This window comes from Rhinopithecus bieti, unplaced genomic scaffold, assembly GCF_001698545.2.
Source record: "Rhinopithecus bieti isolate Rb0 unplaced genomic scaffold, ASM169854v2 scaffold_22436, whole genome shotgun sequence".
Taxonomy (NCBI): domain Eukaryota; kingdom Metazoa; phylum Chordata; class Mammalia; order Primates; family Cercopithecidae; genus Rhinopithecus; species Rhinopithecus bieti.
Window position 1 is genome coordinate 597,564 of NW_016810644.1, and position 21,587 is coordinate 619,150.

The 21,587-nt window shown below is 50.8% G+C and overlaps 1 protein-coding gene across 1 annotated transcript in view; it reads left to right on the top strand.

Moving 5' to 3' along the window:
- The first annotated feature begins 17,414 nt into the window (after positions 1–17,414).
- The window catches only part of UBE2S (ubiquitin conjugating enzyme E2 S), a 7,148-nt gene continuing 2,975 nt past the window's right edge, over positions 17,415–21,587 (top strand). Inside the window, exons 1-3 of the mRNA XM_017892532.1 lie at positions 17,415–17,977; positions 18,601–18,748; positions 21,028–21,218. Coding sequence (XP_017748021.1) covers positions 17,975–17,977; positions 18,601–18,748; positions 21,028–21,218 — 342 coding nt within the window. The 5' untranslated portion in view covers positions 17,415–17,974. The remainder of the gene's footprint in view (positions 17,978–18,600; positions 18,749–21,027; positions 21,219–21,587) is intronic.

The window sequence follows — 21,587 nt, forward strand, 5'->3', positions numbered from 1 at the left end:
TTTTTTTTTTTGAGACAGAGTCTCGCCCTGTCTCCCAGGCTGGAGTGCAATGGTGTGATCTCCGCTCGCTGCAACCTCCGCCTCTCGGATTCAAGCAATTCTCGTACCTCAGCCTCCTGAGTAGCTGGAACTACAGGCGTGCGCCACCATGCCCAGCTAATTTTGTATTTTAGTAGAGACCGGGTTTCATCATGTTCACCAGGCTGGTCTCAAACTCCTGACCTCAGGTGATTCTCCTGCCTTGGCCTCCCAAAGTGCTGGGATTACAGGCATCAGCCAGCGCACCTGGCCCCTGCTTTTTTCATCTAATAATAGAAGGACATCATGCCATACGTATAGTTAACTTATCTGCACCCAACTGTATATATAGAAAGAGAAATAGGAATTTAATAGTGCAAGTAAGCTGTATAAAAGAGAAGGAGGATGCCTTGGATGTGGCCCACATCACCCAGTGTGAAATAATCTCCAAGGTTTATTGTTAAGGAAGAAAGCAAGATACAGAATAGTGTGCCTGTATGCTACCATTTGTTTAAAAGGAGGGAGGGACAGAATCTGTATATAAATTTGCTGCCCCAGATATTTCCAATTCTCCTCCTGGGCACGTGGTAGGATTCTATTTCCCTGCCCCCCAAAGTTAGCTGTGCCCATGCGACTTGCCTTGGCCTGTGACGTGTGGGCAGAAGTACCTTTCCAGGCAGCAGCTTCTGAGAGCCAGGGTGTGGTTCTCCCATGCTCCGTCTTTTCCCTCCTCTGTGGGCACTGGCATGTTTCAGGTCATAGCTGCTCTGTTGGCCTGAGTCCCAAGCAGATCAACCAGGACCTCAGAGTAAGGGTGATGCCAAACAGGGGCTCCACCAGCCACAGATGCACATGTAGCATGAATAAGAAATAAACCCTTGGCCGGGCGCGGTGGCTCAAGCCTGTAATCCCAGCACTTTGGGAGGCCGAGGCGGGTGGATCATGAGGTCAGGAGATCGAGACCATCCTGGCTAACACAGTGAAACCCCATCTCTACTAAAATACAAAAAACTAGCCGGGCGAGGTGGCGGGAGCCTGTAGTCCCAGCTACTCGGGAGGCTGAGGCAGGAGAATGGCATAAACCCGGGAGGCGGAGCTTGCAGTGAGCTGAGATCCGGCCACTGCACTCCAGCCCAGGCAATCAAGCAAGACTCCGTCTCAAAAAAAAAAAAAGAAAGAAAGAAAGAAATAAACCCTTGTTGCTTTAACAACCAAGGCTTGGGGGCTACTTGTTACTGCAGCCTAGCACAGTCCATTCGGGCTGACAGGGTTGCTTATGGAGAGGGGAACTCGATGGCTGGGACTTTTTACTTCTAAATGCCCTTTTGCACTTCCAGATTTTTGTATCAGCAAGTGTGTTGTCTACTTTGTTTTGTTTTTTTAGACAGGGTTTTGCTCTGTTACCTAGGCTGGAGTGCAGTGGTGCAATCTCAACTCACTGCAGCCTTGATTCCCCAAGCGATCCTCAGCCTCCTGAGTAGCTGGGACTACAGGCGCTCACCAGCACACCCCCAGCTAATTTTGTATTTTTGGTAGAGACAGGGTTTCGCCACATTGGCCAGGCTGGTCTCAAACTCCTGACCTCAGGTGATCTGCCCACCTCAGCCTCCCAAAGTGCTGGGATTACAGGTGTGAGCCACCATGCCTGGCTCTACTTTTTTTTTTTTTTTTTTTTTTTTTTTGACAGAATTTTTAAATTCTGCAGTAGGAGAATCGCTTGAACTCGGGAGGAGGAGGTTGCAGTGAACCAAGATCGCTGAGATCGCTGAGATCATGCCACTACACTCCAGCCTGGCTGGCAGAGTGGGAAAAAAAAGAAAAGAAAAGAAAAGAAAAAAGAAGAAGCAGAAGCAGAAGCAGAAGAAGAAGAAGCGGACATAGAAGTGGAAGTGGAAGTGGAAAGCAGAAGAGGAAGAGGAAGAGAAAGAAAAAGAAAAAAAAATTTTAAATGTAGAGATGGGAATCGGGCTATGCTGACCAGGCTGGTCTTGAACTCCTGGCCTTGAGGGATCCTCCCACCTCAGCCTCCGACAGTGTAATTTAAATGCAAATGGTGCAGACTTTGCCTGCCATTCCCCTCACTAAGCATATGCCAAGGCACGCGCCGAGATGGGCGACTGGAGTGTCATTCCTCTCCCGCGGAGGGTGATGAGCTTCCCACTCTGAATCAGAACTCCAGTGCTTCAGCGTATGTATTTTCACTCCTCACGGACGCCGCATGCCAGCCAACAGCTTCATTTGTGTTCCACAAGAGAAGAGCAATCTGTTCCACACCCACTGTGTGCAGGGCAGGCAAGTCAAGGATAAGATCTGACATGAGCATTCTGCCTCCAAGGCTCGCCTTTGTAACCTAACACTCGCTCAACTGGCAACCCCTCCGTGCCAATAAAGGCAGCCTCTCGGCAGCTATTCTTTTTTTTTTTTTTTTTTTTTAGTATTTTTTAGTAGAGACGGGGTTTCACCGTGTTAGCCAGGTTGGTCTCGATCTCCTGACCTCATGATCCACCCGTCTCGGCCTCCCAAAGTGCTGGGATTACAGGCTTGAGCCACCGCGCCCGGCCTCTCGGCAGCTATTCTTAACCCGCATCTGACGGGTGGGCTTGGGAACGTCTCCAGTCTGTGCCAGATGTTGTGTGCAGGCTTTTTCGTTTCACTTTGCTTTACTTTATATTTTGAAATAATTTCAGACTTACAGAACAGTTACAAGAATAAGTCAAAGAACTTCTGTGTCATTTTCACCAACTCACCATTTGTTACCATTATATGACATCACTGTATGATTTTCTTTCCATATAACATCACTGTATGGTTTTCTTTCTATATAAATATTCACCTCGGCTGGGCACGGTGGCTCATACCTGTAATCCCAACACTTTGCGAGGCAGGGGCAGGTGGATTGCTTAAGCTCAGGACTTCGAGACCGGACTGGGCAACATAGTGAAACCTCATCTCTACAAAAAATAAAATAAAATAAATACAAAAAAATTAGCCGGGCATGTTGGCCTGCACCTGTAGTTTCAGCTACTCAGGAGGCTGAGGTGGGAGGATCACTTGAGCCCAGGAGGTGGAGGTTGCAGTCAGCCAAGATCACACCACTGCACTCCAGCCTGGACCACAAAGCCAGAACCTGTCTCAAAAAAAAAAAAAAAAAAAAAAAAAAAAAAGCCAGACATGGTGGCTCATGCTTGTAATCCCAGCACTTTGGGAGGCTGAGGAGGGTGATCACCTGAGGTCAGGAGTTCGAGACCAGCCTGGCCAACATAGTGAAACCCTGTCTCTACTAAAAATACAAAAAATTAGCCGGGCATGGTGGCAGGTGCCTGTAGTCCCAGATACTCGGGAGGCTGAGGCAGGAGAATCTCTTGAACCCAGGAGGTGGAGGTTGCAATAAGCTGAGATCGCGCCACTGCACTCCAGCCCAGGCGACAGAGCAGAGCAAGACTCCGTCTCAAAAAAAAAAAATGTTTTTTTCTATGGAGACATTTGGGAGTAAGCTGCATCCATCACATCCCTTTCCCCCAGAGGCCATTCTGAAGAACAAGGCCGCTCTCTTACACATCTACAGCATAACTACCACACTCGAGAATTTCACATCGGCCAAGTCCATGTTTGAGTTTCATCAAGTGTCCTTCAGAGCAGCTTTCGGTTTGTGACANGGCGACAGAGCAGAGCAAGACTCCGTCTCAAAAAAAAAAAATGTTTTTTTCTATGGAGACATTTGGGAGTAAGCTGCATCCATCACATCCCTTTCCCCAGAGGCCATTCTGAAGAACAAGGCCGCTCTCTTACACATCTACAGCATAACTACCACACTCGAGAATTTCACATCGGCCAAGTCCATGTTTGAGTTTCATCAAGTGTCCTTCAGAGCAGCTTTCGGTTTGTGACACTCCAGGATTGGGTGCTGGATCCAGCTATTGTGCTTCTTGAATTGCCTTCAATCTTAAACAGTTACTCATTATTTGTCTTTCTTCTGTATTTTCAATTTTTATTCTTGCACACAACTCACGCAGAGATTAAGGAGACTTTTTTTTAAGAGATGGGGTCTCACTATGTTACCCAGGCTGGAACTCCTGGGCTCAAGCGATCCTCCTGCCTCAGCCTCCCAAAGTACCGGGATTACAGGTGGCAGCCACCACGCCCAGCCCAGTCTTTGTCTTTGATGCTCAAAGAAGTTTGAGTTGAACGGCAATCTTCAGATGATAATTTTCCAACCTCATTATTCTTTTCACATGTATTAGTTAGCATTTGTACTTGTTTTTTCAGGGAAATGGATCCTGTACTTTCATCAGATTCTTTGAGACACCAATGATTCAAAGAACAACAAATCCTCCCTCATTTTCAGTGGCTATAGCATATTCTGTCATATGGATGCAGCATAATTTTTTCCCAGTTCCTACTGTTACAGGGTCTTTGGGGTGTCGATTTTCTTCCCCCCTGGAAACCTCTGTTGCCAATGGCGCCTTTGCCTGAGTTCTTGTCCTGAGTCCAGGAAGAATGAGCTATGCAGACAAGCGAAGGGTGAAGAAGACAAGGATGAGCTTGATTTAGTGTCACAACAGCTCAGAAGACCCACAGTGGGTAGCTCCTCTCTGTAGGCAGGTCATCTGTTGAGTGTTCAGTTCTCAGCAGAGAGGAGGTTCTGGAGAGGGTAGCTCCTCTCTGCAACTGGTCATCCTAATGTCTGCAATTCTCAGCAGAGAGGAGGCCTTGGTGGGGGTGGCGCCTCTCTGCCAGCAGGTCGTCTCTGCAGATAGCTCCTCTCTGCAGCTGATCTGCCAGTCACCTCTCCTCCCTCTTCCTTCTCTGGCTGTCCTCTGCCCTGCTCTGGCTGAGCCCAGGGCTTTTATGGACCTCAGAGGGGAGGAAATGCATGCTGATTGGTCCATGGGCAGCCACTGGGGGCCCAGAAGAGGCACCGCGTGTCCCCACTCTGGTCCTCGGGACTGGCAGCCCGGCCCCCGCCTTCAGACCCTCCCTAGGACCCGCCCCCTTCTGCCCAGGCCTCCCACTGCCATTCACAGGCCCCGGGCTCTGCCCTAACCACTCATCTGAGATGGGAGCAGGAGCCAGGAGCGGTGAGAAGCCAGTTGGTGGGAACAGGCACCCCTGAGACTGAAGGGATGGAGGGGGTCCTTCCTGGGGACCCCAAGGGTGCAGGCTGCAGAGACTGCACCCAGGAGCTCCCACCCCACCAACTCAGAAGGGCCCGGGCTCCCAATTGTCCCCGCTGCTATCTGCTCTGTGGAGCTGGAGGCCTAGATCTACAGTGTTGGGTCTGGTGGCTGCAGCCGCACCCAGAAGGGCAGATCCCGCCTGTTCCCGGCACGCCACCACCCCCAAGAGCACAGGGAGGCTCAGATCCACAGCCATAGTCTGGGTGACTGCAGGGACACCCGGGGAGCTCCCTCCCCAACTCAGAAGCGGCGGGGCTCCCACGGGCTCCATGAAATGTGCACCCCCAGCTACATCTCCCTGCTGCAGCTGACATGATGGCAGCAGCCCTGCCATCACTACCAATAGATGTTTGGGTTTTCCCTAGGTTTTACTACGCTAAACAGTACTTGAGGAACATCTTTTTGTACACCACTTGGTGCGCTCCCTTAATTTTCTTTTTTTTTCTTTTTTTTTTTTTTTTTTTTTTTTTTTTTTTTTGAGACGGAGTCTTGCTCTGTCACCCAGGCTAGAGTGCAGTGGTGCATCTTGGCTCACTGCAACCTCCAACTCCCTAGTTCAAGCAATTCTCCTGCCTCAGCCTCCGGAGTAGCTGGGATTACAGGCACGCCCACCACATCCAGCTAATTTTTGTATTTTTAGTAGAGACAGGATTTCGCCATGTTGGCCAGGCTGGTCTCAATCACCTGACCTCGTAATCTGCCCACCTTGGCCTCCCAAAGTGCTGGGATTACAGGTGTGAACCACCGCGCCTGGCCATTCCCTTAAATTTTCTTTAGGATGAGCTCTCGGAAGGTGAGTGACAGGTGCATTTCGAGGGCTTTTGCTAGACAATGCCAACTACAACTCAGCGGACCTGTGCCAAGTCCATGTATGTGAGGATGTCCGTGTGCTCCCACCCTCCCCAGCACCGGGCATTTTTCTGTTTAAGCTTCATGTGCATCACCAGTGTCGGTTGTACAGTCATTACAGGAAATTCCTAGTGCACTCAAGAAGTCTCTGCATTGTGCTCAGGGATTTGCGAAGCAGGATTGACCCAGGCAATGCATTTAACTACTGGTGTGTCTGTCACTAGAGGGAGCACCCGATCCACTTAAGGGCCTATGTTCGCATTGGTAAGGGCCTCTCTCTCCCACCCAGGAGAGTTCCAACTTCAGCTCCGGAGGCACAGAGGAAAGTAGTTCTTGTCAATTACCTATCCCAGCGTGTGCAGACACCTCCAGCTGAGAAGGTCACAAGTGTCTGCTCAGAAGTATTCAGGCACTAAGGAGCAGAGAACCTGCTACCAACCACAGACCACCAGACTCAGAAACTCAGGAAAGGATGCTCAACCTCACTGGGAAGAAAGGAGACGCAAATAAAAGCCGGGACACCCTTGACTTGCCCATGATGCTGAACTTTTTGAAGACTGCTCATCTTCAGGCTCACTCCTGTGAGGGGACTTTGACACTGGCGGTTTCCTCTGCCTGGAATGGCCTTTCTCTGGATTCCCACAAAACGTGCTCTCTTACTTCCTTTAAATTATTATTATTATTTTAAACAAAGTCTCGCCCTGTCACCCAGGCTAAAGTGCAGTGGCATGATCTCAGCTCACTACCACCTCCACCTCCGCTTCCCGGGTTCAAGTGATTTTCTTGCCTTGGTCTCCCAAGTAGCTGGGACTACAGGCACGAATCACCACGCCCTGCTGATTTTTGTATTTTTAGTAAAGATGAGGTTTCACCATGTTGGCCAGGCTGGTCTCGAACTCCTCTTCAAGTGACCCGCCCGCTTCAGCTCCCCAAAGTGCTGGGATCTGGGTTTACAGGCATAAGCCACTGTGCCTGGCCACTTCCTTTAAATCTTTATTCAGAGATTACCTTCTCTAGTAAAATTAGTTCTACCCTATTTAAAACTGTTCCCCTTGGCCGGGTGCAGCGGCTCACGCCTGTAATCCCAACACTTTGGGAGGCTGAGGCGGGCAGATCACGAGGTCAGGAGTTCGAGACCAGCCTGGCCAACATAGTAAAACCCCATCTCTACTAAAATACAGAAATTAGCAGGGCATGGTGGTGCGCACCTGTAATCCCAGCTACTCGGGAGGCTGAGACAGGAGAATCGCTTGAACCTGGGAGGAAGAGGTTGCAGTGAGCCGAGACGGCACCACTGCACTCCAGCCTGGGCAAAAGAGCAAGACTCTGTCCAAAAAAAAAAACAAANTCTAGTAAAATTAGTTCTACCCTATTTAAAACTGTTCCCCTTGGCCGGGTGCAGCGGCTCACGCCTGTAATCCCAACACTTTGGGAGGCTGAGGCGGGCAGATCACGAGGTCAGGAGTTCGAGACCAGCCTGGCCAACATAGTAAAACCCCATCTCTACTAAAAATACAGAAATTAGCAGGGCATGGTGGTGCGCACCTGTAATCCCAGCTACTCGGGAGGCTGAGACAGGAGAATCGCTTGAACCTGGGAGGAAGAGGTTGCAGTGAGCCGAGACGGCACCACTGCACTCCAGCCTGGGCAAAAGAGCAAGACTCTGTCCAAAAAAAAAAACAAAACCTGTCCCCCCCCCCCCCAACATTCCTGAACCTCCTTAGCCTACACTAATATTTACAGCAATTAATATCTTTATTCTACTTTTCAGATAGGGTTACCCAGGCTGGAACGCCATAGCGTGATCACAGCTTACTGCAGCCTCAACCTCCTGGGCTCAAGCAATCCTTCTGCCTCAGTCCTCCCAAGTAGCTAGGACTATAGGCATGTGCCACCACTCCTAGCTAATTTTTAAATTTTTTGTAGACACAGGGTCCTGCTATGTTGCCCAGGCTGATCTCAAACTCTTGAGCTCAAGTGATCCTCCTGCCTTAGCCTCCCAAAGTGCTGGGATTGCAGGCATGAGCCACTGTGCATTGCCAGTATCTTTTAAAACCACCAACTTGACTTACCTATGAGCCCAGGACTTTCCCAGTGTGAGCATGCAAAGGCCTGCATCCTGGGCTGCCACTCAGTCCCAGGAAGACTTTTAGTCTCCCCACTGGAATGAAAGCCCAGAAGGGCAGGGATTTTGCTTCCTATCTTGTTCTCGGATGTGTCCCAAGCACCCGGAACAGTGCCCGGTGTATATCCGGTGCTAAATAAATATAAGTTAAAGGAGCAAGTCAAATCTTGGGAATCCAAATAAGGAGAACCCTGCTGAGCGCCACTAGGCAGAACGGAAAGCACTCACACGCTTTGATCTTGGAAATTTCTCTAAGAGTTTGTCCTTCAGAAATGCTCACGGCAGCACCCAAAGATAAACAGATGAGGGAGGATGCTCATGGCAGTGTCTAGCCATGCACTGGGCTCAGCCTTAATGCCCATCAGTCAGAGAGTATGAAGAAACTGCAGTGTGATCTTCGACCTTTTTTGTTGTTTTTTGAGGGTTTTTGTTTTCGTTTGGCAACAGGGTCTTCCCATGTCACCCAGGTTGGAATGCAGTGGCGTGAACACAGTTCACTGCAGCCTCAACCTCCTCAGCTCAAGTGATTCTCCCATCTCAGCCTCCCAAGTAGCTGGGACTACAGGTATGCACCACCAAGCCTGGCTAACTTTTTTTTGTTTTAATTTTAATTTCAGCCAGGCACGGTGGCTCACGCTTATAATGCCAGCACTCTGGGAGGCCGAGGCAGGCGGATCATCTTAGGTCAGGAGTTTGAGACCAGCTTGGCCAACATGGTGAAACCCTGTCTCTACTATAAATACAAAAATTAGCTGGGCATGGTGGCGCATGCCTATAATCCCAGTTACTTTGGAGGCTGAGGCAGGAGAATTGCTTGAACCTGGGAGGCGGAGGTTGCAGTGAGCTGAGATCACGCCATTGCACTCCAGCCTGGGCAACACGGTGAGACTCTCTCTAAATAAAATAAAATAAAATAAATAAATTTAATTTCTTATTTTTTTATAAAGACATGGTCACCCTATGTTGCCCAGGCTGGTCTTCAACTCTTGGGTTCAAATGATCTTCTCTCTGAGGCCTCCCACAGTACGAGGATTGCAAGCATGAGCCACTGCACCTGCTCTGTAATTGATTGTATTGAGGACACTTGCTGTGCGGCAGTTTAATTGAAGGCTACTGATCGATGTGGACTGGAAGTGCTGGGGAAAGAAGTGTGGACATGGAGGGGAGGAGGGGAAGGAGGGCTAGAGCAGCACCTCCAGCCTTCATTTCCCATGCCTCAGTAACTCTGTGGATTTCCCTCCAAACATGTATTTCTTTTGTAATCTAATACAGATGGACAGAAATGGAGATTAATCTCTGAAGCTAGAATTCAAACCAAAGGGACAATTTAGGTTTCACTGAACAAAAGTAAATTCTTTTGAGACAGAGTCTCACTCTGCTGCCCAGGCTGGAGTGCAGTGGCGCGATCTCAGCTCACTGCAACCTCAGCCTCCCAGATTCAAGGGAGTCTCCTGCCTCAGCCTCCTGAGTAGCTGGGATCACAGGCATGTACCACCATGCCAGGATAATTTTTGTATTTTTAGTAGAAACAGGGTTTCACCTTGTTGGCCAGGCTGGTCTTGAACTCCTGACCCCAGGTGATCCATCCGCCTAGGCCTCCCAAAGTGCTGGGATTACAGGCATGAGCCACCGCGACTGGCCCTGAACAAAAGTGAGTTCATGGGTTACTAGTACTTAGCAAAGAAAGGGCACCCCTTCCCCATCCTATCCTCTGACAATTCCTGTCTCCCAAAGGATTTGGAAGGCTGCCCATCATTCAACCACCTCCTGATTAGTTCTCATATCTGCTCCCTTCTCTCCACCCCTTCCCCAGAAGGCTGGCACCCTCGCCAAGCCACAGTTCACTTGCTGCTGGATTTTCTGCTTCCACTCTGGACCCTCCAGTCCAGTCTCTACCAGCAACCCTGAGCTACTGTCCCAATATGAGCACCAAATCCAGTCATTCCTCTGCCCAAAACTCTTCAATAGCTCCCTAGAGCTCACCCACACTCTTCACGGTGGCCTTCTGGAGTCTGCAGAGTCTAGCCCTTCCTGGTCACCTTTCCCAGCTTGGAACACTGTCTCTCAGATCTCTCTTTCTCCCAGCCCTCTGACTTTCTTTGAGTTTCCGCCATCACAGTAATTGTTTAAATTCTTACCAAAAAAAAAAATGCTTAGGTCAGGTGCAGTGCCTCATACCTGTAATCCCAGCATTTTGGGAGACTGAGGCAGGTGGATTGCTTGAGACCAGGAGTTTGAGACCAGCATGGGCAACAGGGAGAAAACCAATCTCGACAAAAGCACAAAATTAGCCTGGTGTGTTGGTGCACCCTTGTAGTCCCAGCTACTTGTGAGGCTGAGGTGCGAGGATTGCTTGAGCCTGGGAGATGGAGGTGGCAGTGAGATGAGATCACGTCACTGCGCCACAGCCTGGATGACAGAGTAAGACCCTGTCTCAAAAAAAAAAAAAAGAAAAAGAAAAAAAAAAGCTTGAGATGTAATTCACATATTATAGAATTCACCCATTTAAACTACATAAGTCGCCGGGCGCGGTGGCTCAAGCCTGTAATCCCAGCACTTTGGGAGGCCAAGGCGGGCGGATCACGAGGTCAGGAGATCAAGACCATCCTGGCTAACATGGTGAAACCCCGTCTCTACTAAAAAAATACAAAAAACTAGCCGGGCGAGGTGGCGGGCGCCTGTAGTCCCAGCTACTCGGGAGGCTGAGGCAGGAGAATGGCGTAAACCCGGGAGGCGGAGCTTGCAGTGAGCTGAGATCCGGCCACTGCACTCCAGCCTGGGTGACAGAGCGAGACTCCGTCTCAAAAAAAATAAAAATAAATAAATAATAAATAAACTACATAAGTCAATGGTTTTTAGTATACATCCACAAAGTCCTGCGACCATCACTACAATTTTAATTGTTTATATTTCAATAATTTTGGAGATGCAGGTGGTTTTTGGTCACATGGACAAGTTCTTCGGTGGTGATTTTGGACATTTTGGTGCACCCATCACCTGCGCAGTGTACACTGTATCCAGCATGTAGTATTTTATCCCTCACCCCCTCCCAACCTTACCCTCCAGTCCCCAAAGTCCATTGTATTTTTTTTTCTTTTTTTTTTTTTTGAGATGGAATCTTGCTCTGTGGCCCAGGCTGGAGTGCAGTGGCATAATCTCGGCTCACTGCAACCTCCATCTCTCAAGTTAAGGTGATTATCCTGCCTCAGCCTCCTGAGTAGCTGGGATTACAGGTGCCCACCAACATGTACGGTTTTTGTATTTTTAGTAGAGACGGGGTTTCACCATGTTGTCCAAGCTGGTCTCAAACTCCTGACCACAAATGATCTGCCTGCCTTGGCCTCCCAAAGTGTTGGGATTACTACAGGCATGAGCCACAATGGCTGGCCCCATTGTATCATTCTTATGTCTTTCCGTCCTCATAGCTTAGCTCCCACTTGTAAGTGAGAACACAGGGTATTTGGTTTTCCATTCCTGCGTTACTTCACTTAGAATAATGGCCTTCAGGACTGGGTGCGGTGGCTCGTGCCTGTAATCCCAGCACTTTGGGAGGCTGAGGTGGGCGAATCACTTGAGGTCAGGAGTTGGAGACCAGCCTGGCCAACATGGTGAAACACCATCTCTACTAAAAATACAAAAAATTAGCTGGGCCTGGTTGTGGGCGCCTGTAATCCCAGCTATTCAGGAGGCTGAGGCAGGAGAATTGCTTGAACCCAGGAGGCGGAGGTTGCAGTGAGCTGAGATCACACCATGCACTCCAGCCTGGGTGACAGTGCGAGACTCCATCTCAAAAAAAGAAAATAATAATAATAATAATGGCCATCCAAGTTGCTGCGAATGCCACTATTTCATTCTGTTTTATGGCTGAGTAGTATTCCATGTTGTATATATACCATATTTTCTTTTTTTTTTTTTGAGACGGAGTCTCGCTCTGTCGCCCAGGCTGGAGTGCAGTGGCCAGATCTCAGCTCACTGCAAGCTCCACCTCCAGGGTTTACGCCATTCTCTGCCTCAGCCTCCCGAGTAGCTGGGACTACAGGCGCCCGCCACCTCGCCCGGCTAGTTTTTTGTATTTTTTTCAGTAGAGACGGGGTTTCACCGGGTTAGCCAGGATGGTCTCGACCTCCTGACCTGGTGATCCACCCGTCTCGGCCTCCCAAAGTGCTGGGATTACAGGCTTGAGCCACCGCGCCCGGCCTATATACCATATTTTCTTTATCCACTCGTTGAGTGATGATGAGCATTTGGATTGGTTCTGTATTTTTGCAAATGCAAACTGTGCTTCTATAAACATGCATGTGTATGTGTCTTTTGCATAGAATGACTTCTTTTCCCCTGGGTAGATACCCAGTAGTGGGATTGCTGGATCGAATGGTAGATCTACTTTTAGCTCTTTGAGGAATCCCCACACTGGTTTCCACAGTGGTTGGACTAGTTTACATTCCCACCAACACTATAAAAGTGCTCCCTTTTTACCACATCCATGCTAACATCTATTATTTTTTATTTTATTTATTTATTTTTTTTGAGACGGAGTCTCGCTCTGTCGCCCAGGCTGGAGTACAGTGACAGGATCTTGGCTCACTGCAAGCTCCGCCTCCCGGGTTCACGCCATTCTCCTGCCTCAGCCTCCCGAGTAGCTGGGACTACAGGTGCCCGTTACCACGCCCGGCGATTTTTTTTTTTTTTTTTAGTAGAGATGGGGTTTCACCATGTTAGCCAGGATGGTCTCTATCTCCCGACCTCATGATCTGCCCGTCTCAGCCTCCCAAAGTGCTGGGATTAGAGGCTTGAGGCACCACGCCCGGCCTTATTTTTTAATTATGGCCATTCTCACAGGAGTAAGGTATTATCTCATTGTGGTTTTAATTCACATTTCCCTGATAATGAGTGATGCTGAGCAGTTTTCATATGTTTGTGGGCTATTTGTAATATGTTCTGTTGAAAGAATTGTTTCTTCATGTCCTTTGCCTACTTTGTCATTGGATCATTTTTTTTCTTGCTGATTTGTTAGAGCTCCTTGGAAATTCTGGGTATCAGTCCTTCATCAGATGCATAGCTTGCAAGTATTAAAATAATGGCAAAAACCTCCATTTCTTTTGCACCAACCTTAATATAAGGTGAGCGACGAGGATCCAGTTTCATTTTTCTACATGTGACTTGCCAGTTTCCCAGCACCATTTATTGACTAGGGTGTCCTTTCCCCATTTTATGTTTTTGTATGTTTTGTGGAAGATTAGTTGATGATTGTGGCGTGAGGGCAGAGGGAAAACATGGCTAATAGAGAGTTTTCCCTACCTACCACAACATGTAGTTCCTTCTGAAAGACCATGTTTTCCTTATTCATTATGTTTTATTTTTGGTTCTGTCTTCCTCAACTACAGTAAGCCCTTGGTCTATCTGTTCTCTGATGCATCCCAAGGGCAAAGATCTTTGTCTATCTGGTCTCTGATAAATCCCAAGCACCCAGATTGGTGCCTGGCACATAGTAGGTGCTCAATAAATACCAGTCAAATGTATAACATTTTCAGTCTGTCAGGCGCCCTGCTAGGGACTGAGGACAAGATCCCTGCTCTGCTGGGGCTAATCTTCTAGTTGGGAAGAGTCACACAGGCAAGCAGGCAAATAACTGCAAATCCTGATAGACCATGAAGTTCAAAGAGGATGAAGCAAAGAGAGCATGGGAGGGGAGGAAAGAGGAGAGAAGCTGCTGTGAAGGGGCAAGGAGTTGGGGTAAACCCAGGAGACGAGAAGAATAAGGTGCGGTGAAGCACAACCGGCGCAGGGAACTGCCTGTCCAACTGTCCTCAGAGTAAAAAGCTTGGCCTATTCCAGCTGGGCGCAGTGGCTCACGCCTGTAATCCCAGCCCTTTGGGAGGCCGAGATGGGTGGATCACGAGGTCATGAGATCGAGACCATCCTGGCTAACACGGTGAAACCCTGTCTCTACTGAAAATACAAAAACATTACCCGGGCATAATGGCGGGTGCCTGTAGTCCCAGCTACTCGGGAGGCTGAGGCAGGAGAATGGCGTAAACCTGGGAGGCGGAGCTTGCAGTGAGCCGATATCGGGCCACTGCACTCCAGCCTGGGCGACAGAGTGAGACTCTGTCTTAAAAAAAAAAACAAAAGCTTGGCCTATTCCAGAAACAAACAAAAAGGCAAGGGAGCCTCAGGAGATGGTGCAAGGGCTTCTGGGTTTTCGGGGAGTCTGGGGTTTATGCAAAATGTAGTGGGGAGGAGGACTCTTGAGTTTTCAGCTGAGGTGGGGCATGTGGGATTTGTGTAAAGCTGGGAGCAAGCTCAAGGGCCTACTTTGGCCACTGCCTGTTTTTGGAAACACACCCATTAGTTTTCTTCTCAGGAGCTACAAAGGCAGAGTTTAGTGAGTTGGACCAGAGACCAATGGACCACAGCATCGGAAAACCTTTTTGGAAAAGGTCTGCCAGCCCGGTTTTCAGGCGATTATTCAGGGTACGGGTGATCCCTCCCGCTCCCTCACCCCAGGTCCAATCGATACCAGTTCCTGTTGACATCATCTCATCACTTCCCCCCATTCCTAATGCCACCAATCCTGCTTGGAGCCACCATCATCCCACCTGAACAAATGTAATCACCTCCTCATTGGCCTCCCTGTTTCTGTTCATAAGTCTGACGGAGTCATTCTCTGCTCAAAGCCACCAATGCCTCTCCATTGCTCAAAAAACAGACAGATTTTTCACCACGGCCTAGGAGGCCCTCTAGCACCCCTTCACCTCTCTGACCTCAGATCCCTCTACTTGCTCTGCCTCACTCCAACCCAGCGTCACTGGCCTCCTAATGTTCCCTAAAAGCACCAAGCACAATCTCCTTGGCACCTGCTGTTCCCTTTGCTCAAAATACTTTTCCCATAGACCCTCCCACAGCCTCAATGACCTTTCCTCAGACAGATTTTCCCTGCCCAGTCAAGGCAAAATGGCAGCCCCATCCCTCCCCCTCGAACCTCCCCCTCCCATTGATTGTTCATCTTTATCACTTGCTGACATGATGGTATAGACTTACTTGCTATCTGGCTCCCACACCAGGAGGTAGGATCCATGAAAGTCGAGGTTTTGTCCCTTTTATTCTCTGCTGTATCCCATAGCATCCTGCCAGCTATAGTGTAGATGCTAATAAAGAAGAACAAATGTATTGAATAAATGCAGGTGTACAGAGGGGGATCATAATAATTAATAAGATCCACCCATCATGGTTGTTACAAGGATTAAATGACATCAAGCATGTAAAGAAACTAGAACAGGGTCTGGCACACAGCAAATAATAAATAATAACCATTAGCATGAGCATCATTATCGTTATGTCTTTTGGGTAGATTTTTGAGATCAAGACAAGTTTAGCCACCAGCTTTGCCTTATTCCAGCTGGGGTACCCCGAGCAAGTCACTTTACCTCCTGCTCCTTCAGTTTCCTTGTCTGTGAATTGGGCTGGAATCCTCCACACCCAGCAGGCTAAAACTGAAGATCAGCAAAATGCTGATTGGCAAAATGGGATGACGGTGACTCTAAGCAGGATTGGTGGCATAGGGGATGGGGGGAAGTGATGAGATTCAGTAGATGACATCAACAGGAACTGGTATAGATTGGACCTGGAGTGAGGGAGCAGGAAGGGATCACCTGTAGCCGCCATTTCTCCACAAACTAGTTATGATGATGACTTTTTATGCTGTAGCTGTTTTTTCTGTTGTTTTGGGGTTTTTTGGGTTTTGTTTTTTGTTTTATACATATTGGCAGAGGTCTCTCACTACGTTGCCCAGGCTGATCTCAAGCTCCTGGGCTCAAGTGATCCACCTACCTTGGCCTCCCAAAGTGCTGGGATTACGGGCGTGAGTCACTGTATCCGACCATGAAGGTTTTTTGTTTTGTTTTGCTTTGTTTTGTTTTCTGAGGCAGGGTCTTGCTCTGTTGCCCAGGCTGGGGTGCAGTGGCAAGATCTCAGCTCACTGCAACCTCCACCTCCCGGCTTTTAACTGATTCTCCCATTTCAGTCTCACAAGCAGCTGGGATTACAGGGCTGCATCAACACACCTGGCTAATTTTTGTATTTTCAGTACAGATGGGGTTTCACCATGTTGGCCAGCCTGGTCTCCAACTCCTGACCTCAAGTGATCCGCCAGCCTCAGCCTCCCAAAGTGCTGGGATTACAGGCATGAGCCACCACGCCTGGCCTTGGCCATGTAGATTTCTTTCACACCTTCCTTATTCCTTCTTCAGAAACCGAGGCCCCATGAGGGGAAGCTGGTAGCCAGGGTCTTTTCAGGTACCTGTGGCCAAATTAGGCCCAGATGTTAATGCTCTCATCCACAGCTGAAAAGCCCAAGAAACTAAGAAGAGCTGTGGACGCACAGACCGGCAGAGACACCGAGAAGGCACTGCAACCGTACTGTACAGATTACCAAAGGGAGGCAACTTCAGCATTCCCTCCTCCTCTCTAAGCACCTCCAAAAGGCCTGCTCAGGGAGCTCTGGCCACCGTTCTCAGGCAACCGCGTAACGTTTTTTACCGACACTGAGGGCTGGAGACGGTCCCCTTTCCAGGCAGCTATGTGTCCATTTCCTAGAGAGGGAAACTGAGTCCCAGAGAAGGTGGGTGTGGCTGGAGGCCATGGGTCAGGCACAGGCAGAACCATACCCTGAATTAACGTCTTGGGACTCTCTGACTTCTTTCCCTGACATCACAACGGAACCCAGTGCCCATTTGTCACATAAGGAAACTGAGGCTGGGGTCTTCGATGAAGCCTGGCAGGGGTCGGGGTCACACACGGAGGGCAAGGCTGTCCAAGCCTTCAAGGTCATTCTGACTGATCTTTGAGCCCTCGCAATACAGGACGTGGGCCCAAGACCATTTCCAGCACAAAATGGCGCCTCGTAGAAAAATGTAGCCGGAGTTTCAGCGCCCACCTCCACCATGGTTCAGAGGAGGGGGCGCGGGCTGCTGCGCACACCTCATTTGCATGTATAAAAAATCAGCGGATTTCGTTGGCTGGGAGCGGTTTGATCTGCACGAAACTGGGTCTGTATTGGTCGCTATCCATTCCTGCCCGCCCTCTGACCGATCTGTCAGCCATTGGCCCATGAGAGTCTCGTGACCCACCAGTCATGAAGGCGCATCCCTATTGGCCCCAGCGCCTTCCATCACGCGTTTAAAACCCCGAGTCCCGCCTCTTCTCGCCACGCTCCAGCCTCCAGGAAGACCGTTAGTCGCGTGCGCGACTTCCTCGGCGTTAGGGCGCGCGCGCGCGCGTAGGCCGGGCCGTGGCGGCGTCTCATTCAAACGGCCCAATCAGCGACCGCGTCGCCTTCCCCGTCCCCTTCCTCTCTACTTCCCCTTTTCAGCCTCTCTGTTCTTTGAGAACCCTCCCCGACCCCCACGGGCCCCCATTGGCCGGCCCGCTACCCAGCCCTCTCCGCCACTTCCCTAGCTTCTGACCATAGTTTGCGGGGAAGGGAGCGAGCGCGTCGAACACCAAGGAACGTGCGCGCTGACGTCACGGTTGAAGCTCGGGGGCTGAGGGGCCGCGGAGGGCGTGGCCTGCGGGCGGCTATAAAGAGGCGGTGGTGCGCGCGCGGTTGGCTCAGTGCTGCCGGGCACCGGGGCGGTGGATTGGTGAAGGCTGTTCGCGGCGGACGTCGGAGGCAGCGGGGAGCGGAGCGGGGCCGCCGGGGCCTCTCCAGGGCCGCAGCGGCAGCAGTTGGGCCCCCCGCCCCGGCCGGCGGACCGAAGAACGCAGGAAGGGGGCCGGGGGGACCCGCCCCCGGCCGGCCGCAGCCATGGTAAGCGCGGACGGTGAGGCCCAGGAGGGTGGTCGGGGGTGTCCCTGAGGGAGGAGGTGGAGCCTCAGGGGCCTCACGATGGGCGGCCTTGAGGGATTTGAGGGCCAGCCTGGGGGTCCCTGACCCGGGATGGGCCCGAGGGCCTTCCTGCAGGCAGAGCAGGAGCTCGGGCGGCCCCCAGTCTTCCTGGCGGCGAGGGCTCCGGGCGCTTTGCGGCCCGCCCATGGGTGTTACCAGGAGCAAGGACGCCCCGCCGCCATCTCCAGACCTGAGCCGGGGTTTCAAGGATGCTCTAACCAAAAATGAGTGGATAAGGGGGAGAGAGTAGATCTCTGGCCTACGTGGAAGCACTGGAGCCCAAGCAGGATTAGGAGCGGGCTTTGGGGGTTTCTGGGGTGGGTGGAGTTATGTGCAAGCCCCCCCGCGGGAACCCGCCCCCATTTCTGTTGGAAACTCTGCCTGGGCTGGTGACCTGAAGCATTCTGGGTGAGGGTCTGGGAGTTCAAGGGTGACTGACAGCCGGGGGCCACTGTGTCAAGACTTGGGCAGTCTCCGCATCTTTCGGCCCTGAGGGAAGCCCAGCTCTTAACACCCGCTCACCCTGCTCTCCCATCCGTGCCCAGAACTCCAACGTGGAGAACCTGCCCCCGCACATCATCCGCCTGGTGTACAAGGAGGTGACGACACTGACCGCAGACCCACCCGACGGCATCAAGGTCTTCCCCAACGAGGAGGACCTCACCGACCTCCAGGTCACCATCGAGGGCCCTGGTGAGTTTGGAAGGAAAGAGGGAAGGGGCTGCTGCTTAGATCCTCCATCACCCCACAGGGAAGTACCTGTTACAGGCTGGCCTTGTGTCAGGTGCTGGGGATGCAGTCGTGGACAGGGCAGGACGCCACAAATGACAATTACGTACTTTTTTCCCGTTAAGAGTTGAGAAATACCTGTGTGGAACAGTACTCTAGATTTGAAGCAAGGCTTTCAGACATGGCTTCCCTGGGCCTGAGGGTGGGTAGGAATTAAGTAGGAATGGCAAGAGAGTTCCAGGTGGTGGGGATGGTGTCAGCAAAGGCCTGGGAGGGTGGGCCAAATGATCTCAAACTCCATCCTGCTGTGAGTGTCAGGGCTGAGGAACCAAGGAGATGCAGATGGTGGGGAGACAGGTCATAAATACCCACATGCTTTGCGGAGTGATTTAGAATACTGTTTCATGCAAGCTACATCTCTGTTATCACCAGAATGCCTACAAAGTCGGAATTTGAGCAGAGCCTGTGAAGTGTGAAGGAACAGTCTAGTCCGCTGTGGTAACGGTGGTAGGTGGTCAGGGCAGACCTGAAAGTGGTGACAGTTGAGGGCCCTTCATGCCTTGCTGCAGGGGGCATGGGATCATGAGAATGGGAAGGCTCCCAGGAAGGCCCTGGAGCAGGTGAAGCTGGGTGCATGGTAAAAATACATGAAGAAAGTTGATGGTGAAGCTGCCGAGGTCTTTTAGGGCTTCTAGGCCCCTGCAAGGAGTTTGTAGAGGAAGCTGGTGGAAGGTTTAAAGCAGGGGTGTGACAGATCACTCCAAAGTTCCTATCTGACTATAGTGAGGAGAGCCGGCCTGGAAAGGGGAAGAACTCAGAGGCCAGCCAGGAAGCTAGCCTTGGAAATGGGATGAGATTCAGGGGAGGACCTAGTGGGCCATGCTCAGACTGCTGATGGGCCAGCGGAGGGACACTATTTTGACCCATGCAAGTGGGTGAGCAGGAGAAGCGTTGACTGAGGTGGGAGACTGTGGAGTTGATAGACAGTTGGATCCTTGATCTGAAAGGCATATAAGTGGGCATCTTATAGGAAGATAAGTGCGTACTCAGGTTCCTGCCACCTGGGAACGGCCTGTGACTGGAGTGGTCACTTGGGCTGAGAAAGGGTATCCAGGGGAGTGCAGACGAGCTCGATAGTGACACAGGTGGGGGCTGCAAGTTGGGCATCATCTGTGAGGTTCTGGGGGAGGTCCTGTGGCCCCTAGGAACCCAGCCTTTCTTGTTGTTTTTTGTTTTGTTTTGTTTTTCCCCTCGTAACAGAGTCTTGCTCTGTCACCCAGGCTGGAGTGCAATGGCGCAATCTCTGCTCACTGCAACTTCCGCCTCCTGGGTTCAAGCAATTCTCCTGCCTTGGCCTCCTGAGTAGCTGGGATTACAGGTGTGCACCACCACGCCCAGCTAATTGTTTGTGTCTTTAGTAGAGAGGGGATTTCACCATGTTGGCCAGGCTGATTTCGAACTCCTGACCTTGTGATCTGCCCGCCTCAGCCTCCCAAAGTGCTAGGATTACAGGCGTGAGCCACCGCACTTGGCTTTTTTTTTTAAACAGAGTTTTGCTCTTGTTGCCCATGCTGGAGTGCAATGGTGCGGTCTCGGCTGATTGCAACCTCTGCCTCCCGGTTTCAAGGGATTCTTCTGCCTCAGCCTTCTGAGTAGCTGGGATTACAGGCATGCACCACCATGCCTGACTAATTTTCTATTTTTAGTAGAGACAGGGTTTCTCCATGTTGATCAGGCTGGTTTTGATCTCCTGACCTCAGTTGATCCGCCTGCCTCAGCCTCCCAAAGTGCTGGTATTACAGGCATGAGCCACCATGCCCAGCCTCTTGCTCTTAAGAATTCTACAGCCTGACTGAGCGTAGTGGTTCCCGCCTGTAATCCCAGCACTTTGGGAGGCTGAGGGGAACAAATTGCTTGAGCTTAGGAGTGCAAGACCAGCTTGGGCAACATAGTGAGACCCACCAGGCCTGGAGGCTGTAGTCCCAGCTACTTGGCAGGCTGAAATGGGAGGAACACCTGAGCTCAGGAATTGCAGGCAGCAATGAACTGAGATTGTGCCACTGCAGTCCAGCCTGGGTGACACAAGAGACCCTATTTCAAAAAAAAGAATCCTCCAGTCTGATGACAGAGCTGGCAGGGCATCCACCTGCATTACAGCCGGACTGTGGAGACTGGACTTTGGGGTGTTGAGGTGCCTTGGGAGTCCTGAGTGCCCTGACCCTATGCCCCTCCCTCCACTCCAGAGGGGACCCCATATGCTGGAGGTCTGTTCCGCATGAAACTCCTGCTGGGGAAGGACTTCCCTGCCTCCCCACCCAAGGGCTACTTCCTGACCAAGATCTTCCACCCAAATGTGGGCGCCAATGGCGAGATCTGCGTCAACGTGCTCAAGAGGGACTGGACGGCTGAGCTGGGCATCCGACACGTACTGCTGGTGAGTTCTGGGCTGGGGCTGGGCCTCCTGCCTCCTGACTGTGGAGGTCCACTGGTGTCTCAGCCATAGCGCTTTGTTGAGTTTTTCTGAATCCACTCTGAAGTGGTTGAAGGTTTCCACATAAAAATCCAGGTTGCTAGCTTTCCTGGAAAGATGGACAGTGCCAGACCCAGGACACCAAGTACTGTTGAGAAGTGCCCAAGGGCACCTTGCTATGCAACGAGTGGTGAGTTTGTATTGTAGGATGGTTTTTCTCTTCTCTCTCTTTTTATTTTTTTTATTTTTTTTTTTGAGACGGAGTCTCGCTCTGTCCCCCTGGCTGGAGTGCAGTGGCGTGATCTCGGCTCACTGCAAGCTCCGCCTCCCAGG